Raw genomic sequence first — 17,048 nt, forward strand, 5'->3', positions numbered from 1 at the left:
GTGAGTAAATTAAAGCATCTCAACTCATTAAAACATTGATATAGTTTCACTGTCAAGTGTGAGAGTGAGAATTCAGCAATTACAAAAAATGCTCAAAATATAACAGAACAGCTATTTACACTAGCAAAGAAGTATCAAAGTGTATTAACGTGTACTCTGGACATGGTACTATTGTGTGTGTATTATTTTTGTGTTAAAGTAGCCAGAGTCGAGAAATGAAATCCATTTTGTCCACTTTCTATGAATAAGAGAATATTTTTATGACATTTTAGGTATAAGTTACTGAACATCTGCAAAATTTCAAGCTGTTTTCCCTAACACTCTTTCTACTCGTTGAACAAACAGACTCATGTCACTGATCGAGCTAAATGAGAAAGTGAAAATAAGAGAATGCATTTTAAGTGGAATCTTTATCTGAACCAGAACGGTGAAATAATATGGCAATCTTTCAATATTGTGGTATACATACCATCATATATAATGCCATCATGTTACTGCCACAGTCCCTTTTGAAACAGATCCATACTGCTGTTTAAACCGTGCCAGGCTGATTGAAGATGATTAAACTCACCTCATTGGATGAAGGTCAAACATGGGAGGTTGTAGTTCGGCCAGTTCAATGGCGGTGATGCCCACAGCCCAGATGTCGCACAGGTGATTGTAGCCTCCTTTCCTCTCCACAGCGGCCACCTCTGGGGCCATCCTGTTATCATGGGTTACAGACCACATCATCACTCACAGTATATTTAGGAACATGATGGTTACATAAGCTGTGGAAAAGGCTTCTGTGGCCATGTAGGAAACTACTGAATTATGAAAGATTAACTGTGTTTTTTTTTTTTAGACTCAACTGTGAAAAGTCTCTTTATAAAAATCATTTCAGGTAGTTGACAAAATAATATGGGATTTTTTATTATGCAACATAACGATATGAGGTTAAAATTTATATTACTGTATAACATGAAGGGTTTACAACTGGTGACCATTTTTGTATTTATTAAATAGTCATTTAAGAGTAATGTTTCACAAATTTGAGGTCATAGAAACCACATTTATTATAATAAAAAAAAATAACTATTATAAATTATTATTATTATAAATAATTGATTGCATGGATGCATGTATGATTGTAAGGTGTATGTGGCACAACAAAGCTAGAAAAAAAACTGCTGTATACCAATAAGGAGTCCCAATGAATGATTTTCTTTTTGCTAGTGTGGCTGTGATCTGTGCAGATACACCAAAATCAGCTGCGGAGAAAAAGAAACAAAATATCATCTTTACTACAATCCCACAAACACCTCTCATGTGAGTTGTGTGCAGCTCACACTACCATGTGTATAATTATGTCTTATGAATTATGAAATTTGAGAGCTGTGTAATGCCAAAGCAGATCAAACGTGACAACACGAGGTCAGCGAGGATGCTCACAGTCAACAACACAAAGCTATTCGCACTTTTTTAATGATTTGAGCTGGTAACATGGTAAGTAACTTCATTTACCCAACACTTTTATCACAATGGGAAAAAAAAAAAATTCTTACCTAGCTTGACATAACCATTGTCCGTCAATAAAATATTGGCACCCTATTTAAATTGGAAAAACACTTCATGAAATGACACTGTAATATTTATACAGTATACACTGCATTTATAATACATTGCAATTATAACACATTATTGAATGCTTTACTGGTAGGTTTGCAAGATGGAATGAAAAATGTATCTGACAGACTTCAGAATCAAATATTTTTCCTCCTATAAAATCTCTTTCAACACCTGCTTTCATCTATGATCAGAGATGTGAAAGCACCATCTGAGTCATACTAATTACACCTCCCTTTGGCCAGGTAACACATTTTCTCTTTCTTTACCAGTGATTGCACATCTGGCTTCACCAAATCGCCATTAAAGGGTACTAAGGGCATTTTTGTAAACAGCCATAGCACACATGAGATGCATGAGATTTTAGATGTAATGAGTGCTTATTTTTATTTACTGCTTTACAGTGACAATGTATATGAGCAATAACACAGCTTACGGTGCAAATTATTAATAATTTGTTGATTTGAACAGCCAACATACACAACCGTTCAAAAGTATGGAGTCAGTATCTTTTTTTAAAGAAGTTAATACTTTATTAAAACTATGAAATACAATCCTTGGAGCAACTAATCTAAACTAATCATTTCTGCACCACTAGCAGCACCATATATAATTGCAAAATAATGGCAGAATTGTTAAAGGAATCATTTCCTAAAAATAACGACGAATCATTAATGAATCAGAATCATTAAAGCTGATGTGTGTAATTTCTGTGCCGTCAGCGACACCAAACAGATTTACTAAAATAATCACTGATCTGCCTTGTGAAAAACAACGGTTTTTCATTGCAAGGTAAAACATAAATTTTTGCTAAAAACTACACCTGGTAGTGATTTGAATTGCTGATAGATGTAGCAGGAGGTGGGTTTATGTAGCCTGGCTCCGCCCTCCTACGTACTTCCGCTCAATTTCATTTTCCTTCAGTACTATGTCTGGGACTGCTGTATATTCTTAGGTTTCCAGAAACAAATTTTTTGTAGGACCAATCAGCGAATAGAGGGAGTGGCTGAGAACGATGACGTTGATGTGATCACACACATGACTAGCGTCGGCCAATAGTGAGCCTACGTGTGACGTACAACACACAGACGCGCTGCTTTATCAAGACTCGAGGAACAGAGAGAAGGAAATGAATAGTGGAATAAAGTCGTTTTTTTTGTTTGTTTTTGCGCACAAAAAGTATTCTCGTCGCTTTATAAACTTTATAAAAGACAGACATCTTATTCTAAACATAATCCTCTGATCATTCGGACGACCACACGTTAGCGATTGGCTATGGCAGATCCTGAGTGACTCTGGGCAGATCCAATAGTTTTGAACTTTAACAGAGAACCCGCCTTCAAGGAAGTAAACGTTTCTCAATGGAGCCAGGCCAGACTCTCTGTACAAATGAAATGTACGAGAGTCTGGTAGAACCAGGCTAGGGTTTATGTGCTGTCACTCAACTTTTTCTTGCCATTTGAGTACAATTAAATCAATCAATTCGATCGAGTCTTTCATTAGACGCACAAAAGCTAAAATCAATCAGAATTAATGACATTACCTTTATGTCTCTGTGCATCTTTCCTTTGTTGTGTAGGTAATATAAACCCTGAAATGAAAGCCATGATTAAAACTCATTTTAATTCATATTCATCTCAAAAACACATTAACAAACTGCCTTTTTAGAGACAACAAGGATTATGAAATATCGGCCCACATGTCTACCATTAAAAATTTAAAAGTAGCTTTCATGGTCACAACAGATTGCTTCAGTTGTCAAAACAGAGTCTGGTAAAATGGCTTACCTGAAGGGTTTCTCTTGTTACGTATGCTATCTGTGATTCTGTTAGAGGCCCGGTAACTGTGGAGACAAATTTAGTGTACATTTAGCACTAATGTAATCTACTAAGTACATCTGAAAAAATCCAATTCCAGAATATTTGCCAAAACATCTTAAATGTAATGATCCGAACAATATAAAAATGTGGACAAAAGTGCAAACACATCAGTTGAAAAATGAGGCATGCAGAGTAGTTATCTTAAGCTTGAACTTGTTTAAACCAAGAGAACATATATAACATTGATCCTTCCCATACGACACTGGAACGACAGTTTAACAAAAGCACCACTAATGGGTTTCATTCAGCAGACCAAGGACGAAATTATCAAGAACCCAATGTGACTGATTACACATTTCCAACCTGACAAAATATAGAGTTGAATTACCCTACAACTCTAAAATGGACTACTGATGAAAATACCAGACGTTGAAACTTTAGCAAAAGAAAATTCAAAGGGCGTCTGAGAAGCTCATCTGTCTGTTGCCCATAATGATGTAGGATTTCTGACGGTTTGAAGCCTCTGACAGAGAAGTTAATCTTTTTTAAGTCAATAGAGACTTTTATTGCTGATTTAAATATTAAAAAAAACAGGAAACGTGCTAATCGGAAGGAGCGAATACTAAATGGGCTGAAGGAAGAGAGAGAAAGAGGCAGCAGAAGGGTCTTACATTTATCAAATGGTGTCCGCAACTCATTTTACTTCTGAAAAGTGATGCTTTCTAAATGTGAAACCAGATATTCAGAGGAAAAAAATGCCAGGACTTGACTGGACTGTAAATAGTGGTAAAGTGATGAAAAATAAGAGGGCATGGTGATGTCATCAGAAAAGGAAAGTTGTTTTAGTATGTTAAACCAGTGATGAAAGTTTACAAAGCCGCTTCTCCACTGTTGGGCCAAACCTTTCTCGTTGCTTAACCGTTCCATTACGTTGGACGGCTTCATTTACTGTGGGACTGTGGAGTTGATAACGGAGCTCTTTGGATTTTAATACAAATGCATCAGTTGTTGTCTTGGTGGTGCAAGAGCTACCAGACGGTATGAGATGTAAATACCAACTGCGTTATAGAAGATATTGACCAGATATTTCTTTTAATTTTATTGATAACTAATGTTCACTTCGTTTAAATAGCGCACTTGGTCAGCTACAGTGAAACTAGTAGCCAGGCAACAGACAAGTGACCAATCCTGAGTGGTGATGTCGAGAACGGTTTGAAATCGTGCCGTGACAAACCATGCTCAACTGGAACCTTTCCTTCCCGTTCTTATAACTGCTGGAAAAGACGCTAAAGATAAAGTTTTTCTTTTCAAAAACATGCATCAAATTAAATAGGATCAATTTTGATTTCACATTGACTAAAAGATTTTTTTATGTGAATTATACTACCATTTAAAATTTTTTTTAATGCTTTGGAAAGAAGTCTCTTGTGCTCACTAAGACTGCATTTATTTGATCAAAATATAGTAAAAACATTAATACTGTGAAATATCATTACAATTTAAAATAACTGTTTTCTATTCGAATATATTTTATAACACATCCTGTGATGCAAAGCTGAATTTTCAGCATCATTACAGCGTCTTTAATGTCACATGATCCTTCAGAAATATATTGAATATTGAAAACAGTTGTGCTGCCTACTAATTTGGTGAAAACCATGATACTTTTTTTCAGAATTCTTTGATGAACAGAAAGTTCAAAAGAATAGCTTTAATTTTAGTTTTTTATAACATTATAAATAATTACTGTGATTTTGATCAACTTAATGCATCCTTGCTGAATAGAAAGTATTCCTTTTTCTTAAATTAAAGTGTATATATTCCATCCTCTGTAAAATATGTGTTAGACATATGTAAAGATAAAAGAATAAAGAGTGCATTAAAGACAAATTCTTACAAGGTTTGCTCTTTAATTACGTCCAAACAGGTGTAGAGGCTTTCATCCATTCAACAGAAATGTCCAGTATATCCTTTTTTTTCTTTTTTTTTTTACCTCAAATGTCCTTTACTTGATCATTTACTAGTTCAGAAAGTTATTTAAAAACATGTTTGTCCAAGCAGAACTTGATTCATGTGTTCTATATGTCTTTATGTGTTGTGTGTGGGAAGACTGGAGCCGGTCGGCCTCGGCTCTAATCAGGCCTACGACCCTACAGCCGAGTGCAACCGTGGCAGCGGGGGGGCAGATAAAGTGGGATGTGAGGCTGGACACTAAGCTAACACGTTTGTGGCATAACACCATCTACCCCCACCCCACGCAGAGGCTCAGAGAGAATCACAGAACTGCCGACAGCTGCCGTGAAAATGAGCTCTAATGATCTGACAGGCCACTCAACTGAGCTCTGCTAAATTTATCACCTGGGAACATACAGAGGGACGCTTTCCAACGTAATAAAAGATTTGTATATTTAGGCCATCTGTCAAGAATCAGATTGTTAATTGGAGGAGAGGAAAGTCTATTTATGTAAAAACTGGCATCGGAAACGAGAAGAACTTTCAAACCATTGCAAACATCGTATCAACATTGTTTACACTGGGACTTTTAGAGGAATAGATCACCCAAAAATGAAAATTATGTGAGTTTTTAATTCACCCTCATGTCATTTGAGACATAATTTCTCACTTGGAATGCAAAAAGAGACATTCTGAACAACGTACAAGGTCGCTCTTTGACATATTCACTTTTGCATCGTTTTGGAAGCTCGAAAGCCTCATGGAAAAGAATTGTATGGAAAGAAAATTGACCAAGAAAATTATTCAACATGAATCATGTTGTGTTTTACAGAAGAAATAAACTCATATCGGTTTGGAACTAAGTGAAGATAAATAAATGATGAAAGAATTTTCATTTCTGGGCAAACTGTTCCTTTAAATAATGAATGGGAAGGAGATATTGCACAGCATTGAAATACTGACCACCGAGTGAGTCTGAGTTAGCAGTTGATTGTTTACCTCTGTATGGTGTATCTTACCGTGATATATGTCTTGCAATGAGCCTCCCCCACAGTATTCCATACATATCCATAATTTATCTCTCCTGAAAAGCCAGAGAAAGAAAAACACCAACAAATTATATTTCAATCGATGCGTCTCGAAATAGTCCCCTGGCAGCCCCATAGGGAGAGTGGAAGGATGCACACTTTTCTGGGTCATGACACAGCAAGTAGGAGACAGTCATAACTCACAAGCAACCTGCTTTTATCAAAAACACCCTTCTCCACTTCTCAAGGTGCCTAATGTCTAGACTAATATTTAAGAGATATACTGCCTAAGTTGCCTACAGCTATGAGGAAGACCACGATAAAATCAAGTGGCGTTTTCAGACACTTCACTGCACAGTAACGTCCAATTTGTTCAAACTTCAGAATTAATATAAATGTTTAAAAAGTTTGGGGTCAGTAAGATATATAAATGTTTTTTTTTTTTTAAAGATGTGTCTTATGCTCAAGGCTGCATTTATTTGATCAAAGTGACAGCAGAAACAGTATATTCTGAAATATTATTAATATTTAAAATAACTTTTCTATTGTAAAATATTTCAAAATGTAATTTATTCCTGTGAAGGCAAAGCTGAATTCTCAGCATCATTACTCCAGTCTTCAGTGTCACATAATCATATTCAGAAATCATTCTAATATGATTGTTTGGTGTGCAAGAAACATTTCTTATTATTGGCAATGTTGAAAGAAATTATGGGAAATTCAGGATTCTAAAGAATCTGAATGAATAGAAAGCTCATAAGAACAGGATTTATTTGAAATAATCTTTTGCAACATTATAAATGTAATGTATTTACTTTCACTTTTGATCCATTGAAATATATATATATATTTTTATATACATATTTTTTTTTATCTTACTGACCCCAAATATTTGAATGGTAGTTTATTTATACACAGAAAAAGTAAAATAGAAGCTGGTATCTATATGGTATCTATTATACCTATTTTCCCAAAGTTATATGAGACATTGTACTAGGATAAATGCACAATTTTATAGCCATACTATAACCAGAAGACTTTAACATTAGGTTATACATGTTTACATGAGACTAATGTAATCAAAAACTGTTCACAGAGAAAAACATGAAACAAGACATTCACCAAGAAGTTAGCCAGAAGAAATAACAACCTTCACATTTCTATTTTCGGTTTGTTTTCAAACTGAGGGATGCATTAAAATGATTTTTTTAAATCATTTTAGCTTAACCTTCTAACATTTTTAATTACTTTTAGTCTTGAAATTAAAGATTGTAGATCCCTGGTGGGCGATGAAGGTGTCATGTAATACCAAACTTTGAGAAAACCTCATACTGTCAATGTTAAAGTCCTGCTTTTTGCCACCAAAATCAAATGAGATCTACCTTGCTTAAAACACAATTCATAGGCACAGGTTGTACAATTATCAGAAACCGAGGTGGCTGTTCCTGCAGTGCAGCTGAGAGACACAGCCAACAGAGCACAGTGTCAACTCAACAGCCTTAGACAGGAATAGGAACTGACAGAGCAGGAGGGGAGCGATTGAAAGAAGGGGTAAGTAAGGAGAGAGCGGAGAACAGTAAAAGGGTGGTCAGGAAAGTGGTCATTACTATACCTTAAGTAACTACCAAAATAGGCCACAATGTTAGAGTGCTTGCAGTCTTTCATCATGATTATTTCCTGCTGAACCACTGCGAAGTCCTCGCCTGTCCAGGGAAAACACAGAAAGATGGGGACAAGGTGAGCGTGTAAACATTATTCAGCTAATTCATTCATGTTGATGAAAAAGTGTTTTTGTACAACACTTTGGAATCTACCATGATTTCATTACCATGGTATTCCTTTGAGTAAAATGTAAAAACTCTGGTATGTAAATGGAAAACACAATACCATGGTATATTTGAAAGCACCATGGCATTGCCATCTGATACCATCACAGTAAGTTTTACTGTAACTGTAATCTTTGATTGCTTTAAGTAATTTCCGAAGTAGCATCACCAAAATAACAAAAATAATGACAGTTGTCTTTTTTAAAACAGGTTACAATTGCAAATAATATATAAAAGAATTTATGCAATATAATATAAATTAACTATTATCAAAATAAAATAACAAAACGCACATTTAAACAATAAATAAAATAATGCAAATTAAAATTATATTCTTCAGTGAAAATAACAGTACAAATTCTGAGAAAATAAATAATGACAGTAGGCTTTTTAAAAACAGGTTAAAATGTAACATGACCTTTAAATGGTAGGAAATTCTAATGTAATATAATATAATTAGTGCAGTCAAATCTATACATGTATTATATTTATATATACACACACACATATCCTATTACATAAACAAAAACTTATGTTTGATGCGATTAACGATTAATCGATTTGAAAGCACTAAATATAATTTAAAATTATATAAAATTATATTCTTCAGTGAAAATGACAGTAAAAGAAAACATCTATAAAAAAATATATTAAAAAGTACATGGAATTTTTACTCTCCTGGACATTTTAAGATGATTAAAATGGACACTTTTTTAAGGGTTAGGGGTTTGCAGAAGTAACAGTGACACATGTCTCAGAAAACACCTCTAAATAAGGCAGATCCATATAAAAATTCAAACCCACTCCTCATGAAAGCTTCAAATCGAAGGATTGGATGCTTTGTTTAATCATGCATAAGACTACGGGGAGGGTCAGGCGCTTATGTATATAGTGCCTATAAAGCATTGGGCTCTCTTTAGCATTCAGAAAGCATCAGACCCCTGATGCATCGCTGTGGTTTTCCCCTCCAACTGCTGATGGAGAGATTCACACCCCATTCTAAACTTCCTTTCTCTCTCAACCCGGTAAAGTTCAGGTATTTTAGCTCAGCTTATTTAAAAGCCAAGAGCATGAGCAAGGGCCTTCTTCCTTCAGAGACATTTATTTGTTGCTGTAAAAGAAAAAGGAGGAGATGGAAAAACAAATAGGGGAAAGACAAAAGTAACAGAGAGAGACTGAATATCTGAAATTCTGCTAACTTATTGGAAGTGATGTGATCTCAGCTGATGGGTGACACGAGAAGGCAATCACCCATAATGCTTGTGTGGGGGCTTCTGGCTCGACTCCATCTGAGCTGACCTTGATCTCTGGCTCTGTTCTGTAAATGTGTGTCTGTGTGTGTGAGCGGAGAGCGAGACAAGGAGGAAGAGAGAGGGAGAGACAGATTTTGAGAGATGGAGGAGAGCAGAAGAGAACAAAGTCACTTTGTTGTGACTGCTTGCTTAATGATGGAAGCTGTAGGCTCATTAAAAGTTTTTTAACGGTTTTTCCTTGTTCTCTCCCACTGACACTAGCAACACACTCTTTACTCCCACATAGAGGGGCAGAGATAAATATTTTAACTTGCGTAATTCGCCATTAAACTGAACAGCCCAAGCTGGGTGCAGGCACCAATAATCGCATTTACAAGATGAAAGGTCACTTAGTATTTAGTTACAAAACAGTACAAAGTGGAACATTTTGGAATCGACCATGATTTCATTATGTTATTCTTTGAGTAAAAACATTGGTATGTAAATGTAAAACATACAGTACCATGGTATTATCATCTGATACCATCACATTAAAGCCCAAACTTTACATTCTATGAGCAGGTGGCACATGCACATTAAATTTGTTTATGTAGTACCTACTCGCGTACTGAGTAGGTACTACATTTGAATTTACTTTGCGACCGTTAAAAAAAGTATCCTCTATTTAGTACGAATATGGGAAATTTGGACGTACTTCATCCGCCATGTTGCTACTGTCACGTGAAAAACCAGCGTCAGTTGCGTCGCTTCAATTCCATTCATAAATCCCCTCCCTTGTAAAGTGTCAACCGAATTCACACTTCAGGATCTCGGCGGTAGTAGTAGCCTATTTGGAGACTTTTCGCCTACTGTATTTCGAATACTATGTATTCTATGTATATACAAAGACAAAAGTTTCTAGAGCGCATGTGTCACCCATCTGCATTCACACACGCTATTAAATGGAGAACACTTTGAAAGGCTACAAGTTCACCTGCATAATATGCTACCGTACACTTAAAAAAATAAAGTATACTTCGGGCTTAAGTTTTACTGTAACTATAAACTATTCTGAAATGAATAAAAACTATTTTGAGTAATTAAAGTAATTTCTGCCCCACTATTGCAAAATCAAAAATAAAACAGCAAAAATAATGTGCAAACAGGGTAAAATATCACCTTTAAGTTGTGGGAATTGTTTTTTAATATATATGAACCATTATCTAAATAAATGCAATGCAATGCAATGAAATACTGAAATGAAATGAAATAATGAAATTAAATTACGGAATGAAATGAAATTACCGGTAAATGTTGAAATGAAAAATATAGGGACTGTGAGTGTGAAGTTTGCTTGTTAAATTCAGGACCAATTCCGAGGAATGTTTTAATTCCAAACCCACGGACTAAAGGAAGGAGAAGCTTTGAGAAGTTTTGCATAATGTCCTTTAAGTGTAGGTCTGTGCAAAAGACATTCGCTCCCTGAGGGAAGTGTGAAGTAGCAGCAGTGGGGTCAGGTGACACGTACTTCCTGCCGGGGCAAGTGATCCAGGGAGCGTTCCGCAGAGGCAGTGACATTTTCCTGCTCATATGGGGCAGATCGCTGCGAGGGACAGCAGGAGGTATTGCCTCTTACCTCATTTAGGGGAAACGGAAGCAGCTACCCTACTATTCACAGTGTAGGCTTCAGCTATGCATATCTGATGGGTAGAACGTCCAGCTTCAAGGCAAAAAAGCTCCTGCTGAGCAGCAGTTACATGAATATCATCGGTATATGTGCTATGTTAAAGGGTTAGTTCACCCAAAAATGAAAATTCTGCCATCAATTACTCACTCTCATGTTTTTACAAACCCGTAAGACTTACGTTCATCTTAGGAAAAGATTTATTTTATTTTATAGAATCTTAGCAAATTCTGTCCCTCCATTGAAAGTCTATTCACCCAAACTCTCATGCTTCAAAATAGGGCTGCATCTAACTATTATATTTGTTGTCGATTAATCTATCAATTATTTATTCGATTAGTTGACTAATCTAACGATTATTTTTCCGATTAATCTAATGATTATTTTTGGGATTAGCTGATTTATCCATTGGCAAACTTTACAGTAAATAAGTACAACAAAATATCAGCTGTATTTTGAAGAGGGTAGTGCATCTGTATATTATTTAAACATGAAATCTATGAATGATGACAAAAAAAAATGTATTTCAGAAAGGATAATTGTCATTTTATTATGAAATATGCGAACAGGAAGCATTTTAAGCTTTATTTTTAACTAATGGGACTATTTCATAAAATGTAAGATACAGTCACAGGCCTATTTAGGAAATGTGTTTAATATAGTCTGTTATTAATTACCGTAGTGGGAGTATGATTTACTCAATTAACTTGTCTGAAAATGCACTCCAGGAGTGCAGGAGTGCAGATCTCCAGTCTACATGTGCATAACTTTTAAAAAACGTAGTTTTAAGTATTCCCATACTTTGGATGATCGGGGTCTGTCATTTTCACCATGAAGCAGAAGCCGCCATTACTCGATATTTAAACGTAAATAATTAATGTGACGCGTCGACGCATTTCATGCGTGTCGACGTATTTTCATAGTCGACGTAATCAATGACGTCAACGCGTCCTTGCGGCCCTACTTCAAAATGTTCCTAAAGGGATCATAAAATAAATCGACATGAATCGAGTGGTTCTAAAGAGACACGATTGCTTTATATGATAAACAGATATCATTTAGGCTTTTATTTACACATATATATGAACGATTATCTAAATAAATGCAATTTTCGTTTTTGGGTAAACTATCCCTTCAAGAGAAGTGTAGTATGTACTTTAGTGTATTTATGAGTGTCTGCCTTTGGTCAGACAAGGGGGGAAGTGTGTATTGATTTGAGAATGGACAGATAAGAGCCACACTAAAAAAAAAGAAGAAAAAAAACTTGGCTGCCTTTCTATGTGAAGTGCTGAAGCCCATCTAGAGGTCTGGTAAATTTCCCAACGAAATTCCATTACTGTACATGGACACGAGGCAAGGCTGCAGATAACACAGAAAAGGAACAGTGATCAGTGGGATTTTTCTCTGTGTACCACCAGAGAATGATAAAACAAAAAAGTGGGCTTAAATTACAACTAATTAGAGAGAAATAAGATAATAAACAGACTCCAAACTCACAGCAACAACAACTGCAAGCATCCATTGATTCTGATCCAAAGACAAAGACTCATTTGAGCAAATTGTTCTTGCCCAGTTCAAAATTATTAATCACCATGGTATAAAAGATATTAAAAAAAAGAATAATGGCATAAATTAACAGACTTTAAGGACTACAATGGAATGGCTTGATAAGCAAAGTTTTGCAGTCTTTCCCATTGCTAGTCAAGGCAGATGGTTTTCTGAGAGAGGCATAATAATAATATTAATAATGATAAAGGGGTTAAGACTGGACGAATATTTAGATAAACCATCAAACTTTTGGTTTGTTTTCTCAACATACAATATATTTCAAAAGGTAACGGTAAAGTTCAATTATTATTTATTATGAACAAACATAAATTAATTATTATGAACAAACATAAATTAGCGCTGGAGAGACCTAAGTGGGAAGACCTAAAAACGGATGCCAAGGCTGCATTATTTCTGCTCCATACATGAGTAACATTGGTTTTGCTGTTTAACAGAACCAAGGTATGCAATTGTAATGTTAGCTATAGTAACAGGACAGTTTTGAGTGTCATTGATCGTCTGAAGCTGATGTGCTGCTGGCGACCAACTCTTGATTGTATGTCCTCTTGTGTACTGTGTGTTTATTTTTTGTTCTTCCTTGTCGTTTGTTCCTCATCTTCACTTTATTTTTCGCTAACCCTTATTTAGCTTTGTTTCAGCTATGATAAAGCTTGCATTGCATGTTTGTGCATTTTGGGGGCGGAGCAATGAAGGGATGGGGTGTGTTTATTTTAGTTGATTTCAAATATCAACAGTGTTTAAATATCAACAGTAAACGCTTACTGCACCTTTAAGAGGTAAAGCCTCAAACACACACACACTATATATATATATATATATATATATATATATATATATATATATATATATATATATATATATATATATATATATATATATATATATATATATATATATATATATATATATATATATATAGCAAAACACTCCTATTCAGATTTCAAGGTTCTTTGAATTTATACTGTAGCCTCACCGGAGGATTATTTCAAGAAAATGCACCTTTCAATATTTAAGCATCTCGCCATTAGAAACGGCTCCATGAATCTATAGAGGTCCACCAGACCCAGACCTTATGTATGAAAGCAAGACTGTGAGGGATGGACTTGCCGTGTTTTCAATGGCATCCGCTGTATAAAGCTTCTAGATCACTTCTAATTTTCCACAGCTCATACTCTCTGGGGTTTTTTTGTCTACTGAAATTTCTCGGAAAGATATTTTTGCAGTGTTTCGTCATCAGAACAAACCAAAAACACATTAAATAACAGTACAACACACTGAAGAGATGTATGCTTATCCCTCACAGCCTCGCTTTCATTCCCATTAAAAAAACAAAAGATGACGCTGCTGTACAGGTCAGTCCACCAGACCCAAGTTCTATAGGACACAACAAACTTTCGAGACAGATTTTTACATATAATAATATCAGAAAGCTCTTATTGACTTGAATCTCCATTTCAATAACATTTTCAATAACATCAGCAGTACAATATGACATCAAATGGTATCATAAATGTGGTCTCTCCAGCTCAAATCACACTACAAAGAAAAAATTATAAATTAAATATATAGTTTTTCAGACGTGTCCAGTTAATATGCGTTACATAATAGAGCTCTATTGTACCAGAGAAAAACCTCCAACTTTTCAAGCTATTGTTTTCCAATTATTGTGAACCAGAATTTGAATGCAACTGTAAGGTGCAACGAGCACCGTCACGATTTTGTTCAAACTGAAAAAAATCTGAATAATAACAAATAATTCATGCATAAATTTCATTAAAGCATGTCATCGCATACAGAAATGGGACAAGTTTGTGCTCTTGGGCATGTTTGTAGGTGTTGGATAGCAACAGAGACTGTCAGGGAGAGGCGCTCAACTGTCACTCCATTAGACATGCGTGTCAGCGCGCATATGTGTGTGCACAGCTAACAGCTCCGCTGACGTGACAGAATGTGTGTAAGTGTTAAAGTGAGATAGTGTGTGTGTTCTAGGGTGGGGATTAAAAGAGCTTGATTGGTATGAGGGGTGTATTTCCTTAAGTCTCACACATTTAACAGAGGTTTGGTCACCATTAGCACTCATGTCCCCAAACGGGTGTGTTTTCAGTCCCATTTTGCCACAGATTTTCAATGCTTATTAAAACACCCATCTCTGATGTCAAGTGTTATATGAAGATGAAAGATATATTGCTTTCAATTGCTTGTCAATTTTGACTGTTCTACATGGGCAGCTTTGGAATAAAGCCACTGAATTAGGTTACAATGTACAATGAGATATTTTTTTAAAACTTCAAAAACTCGAACTTTATCAAGTTTATCAACAAAAAAAAAACCATTATCAAGACAAGGCAGTTGACAGATTGCAGAACTAACAGAACTACATTCAAACAGCAGCAGTAGCTAAATATAAAAAATATTCAATACACAACTAGTTATGAGATACAGTATAGCAAGCACATTATTTAACAAAAGTGTCTACTTTACATTTACAGGATTCAGCCAAATGTTGGTTGATGTGTGCTGTATGAGTGGAATCATGGTCCAAAAGTTTAGTAAGGGGTTGGTAAGATTTTTTTATGTTTTTGAAAGACGTCTCTTATGCTCACCAAGGCTGCATATTGATCAAAATACAATGATTATCCTTCACAATGGTCAAATGGCATTACTGGAATCTATCACGAGTGAGAGGAGACTGAATCAGTTGTATGTGTGTTGCCATCAGTATGACTGTATGAACAAAGCCTTCAGCAATTCTTTCAATCCTAATTTAATTTTAATAATCTCAAAATATTGGCCAATTAATCTACTTTGTCAAAATAATGGACTATCAATCATATGGGGAAAATGTAAGAATACATTCTTGTCCTGATCATTTACTCTCAATTTTTCCATCACTGCGTCTAAATGCTTTATTACAGCTGACAGGCAACGAAAATACATTACCTTATGCCTGAATAGCTTCCTGGAGGAAAATATTTTTTGCATATTGGCCCCTGTCACAATCAATCACATTTTGTAACATCGATTTGTTTCGTAGGTCTGTAAATCTAGCCTGTGTTTTCCCATTGTAGGACTTTGGACCCACTTTTCCCTAATATTGTGCATACATCAGCAGCATATTTTTCTAAAGCTCTTTGTTGACAGAGAACCAGCTGCACCTGCCGTGATGCAAGTCTCCATACTGCACACACACACACCATCCAACACAACACATGCATTAAACACACACGCATCTGACTCTGTAGGGACTCTGGGTTCTGGCACTCTCCCCTCCCATTACAGCGAGTGACATTTCTGAGGGCCGCCGACCTCCGAGCCCATGCATTTTAAATGATTGCCCTGCACGCCCGCAGTGCCTCAGTGCTCCCAGCCGGCTAATACCAGACCCACCTCCACTCCTGCTCCTTCTCTTCCCTTTACATGTCTTACGGGAATCAGAGCCAACAAAGACACAGCATGCAAACACGCACACACCTAATGTCACTCCGAATAGCGGTAGAGCATTGTCCTGTCTTTTCAACATCAGGTTGGAAGATGAAATATAGGCTGTGTTTTAAAATCTAGTAAGATGACTTGTGTCTACTGAATATATCAGAGACTATCTTTTACATCAGAAATGCATCTACAATGGCCAAACATGATGTCTAGATGGGTAGCTCACTAGACTTTGAGACACAGCCACATGAAACGAACATCTCTTGCCTGGCGGACATTAAAATGGGAGAAAAGTCATATAAAAAGGTAGCTGAATCACTAGCACTATATGGCAAAAGAAATCATATTTTATCTGAGCTATGAATATGAGTTTATTGTCTGAATTGAATGTGATGACATAAAAAGAGAAAGAATGAGGAAAAAAAAATAATGGCAAGAAACACATCTTTTAGTTGAGCTGTCCTCGCGACACAAAACCTCGGTGGCACAGCGTTTTTTTCAGTTGATTCGCTATATGTGCTATATACGAAACATTAGCAGAAGTGTTGCTAGTATTCAATTTCCCATTTAGTTTGTTTTTGAATATAAAAATGTTGATACAATGTAAAGTATTCGCTCTGTATCTTGTTTTCAATGATTTTGTTCAGTTGTACTTCTGGTTGGTCGCTGTGGTATTTGTCTCATCCCTCCTCCACTGTGATTGGACGGCTGGGTAAAAAGTGACAGTGCTGAGCGCTGCATTTTACCCAAAGTTGAACAGTCTTCAACTCTTCAATTGGAAAAAAACGCAGAGTGCTCAGCATGAAACAGACACTCAGTGCCTCGTCACGCTGCTGGTGTTAAAAAAAAAATGCGACATTCCCATTGAAAACAATTGGAAAAATATGCTAGCCTCTGGA

General features: G+C 35.9%; 1 protein-coding gene across 8 annotated transcripts in view; it reads right to left on the reverse strand.

Annotated features, from left to right (window-relative positions):
* Positions 1 to 17,048, reverse strand: part of map4k3a (mitogen-activated protein kinase kinase kinase kinase 3a) — a 61,267-nt gene that overhangs the window by 24,876 nt on the left and 19,343 nt on the right. For all 8 annotated transcript variants that reach the window (XM_081356973.1, XM_081356970.1, XM_081356972.1 and 5 more), the window contains exons 3-9: positions 8,019 to 8,109; positions 6,398 to 6,462; positions 3,393 to 3,448; positions 3,149 to 3,196; positions 1,545 to 1,587; positions 1,178 to 1,250; positions 572 to 703 (exon numbers count right to left, since the gene is read on the reverse strand). In XM_081356973.1, the coding sequence (XP_081213099.1) occupies positions 572 to 703; positions 1,178 to 1,250; positions 1,545 to 1,587; positions 3,149 to 3,196; positions 3,393 to 3,448; positions 6,398 to 6,462; positions 8,019 to 8,109 (508 nt within the window). The remainder of the gene's footprint in view (positions 1 to 571; positions 704 to 1,177; positions 1,251 to 1,544; positions 1,588 to 3,148; positions 3,197 to 3,392; positions 3,449 to 6,397; positions 6,463 to 8,018; positions 8,110 to 17,048) is intronic.

The sequence above is a fragment of the Scardinius erythrophthalmus genome, assembly GCF_964197995.2.
Source record: "Scardinius erythrophthalmus genome assembly, chromosome: 25".
Taxonomy (NCBI): Eukaryota; Metazoa; Chordata; class Actinopteri; order Cypriniformes; family Leuciscidae; genus Scardinius; species Scardinius erythrophthalmus.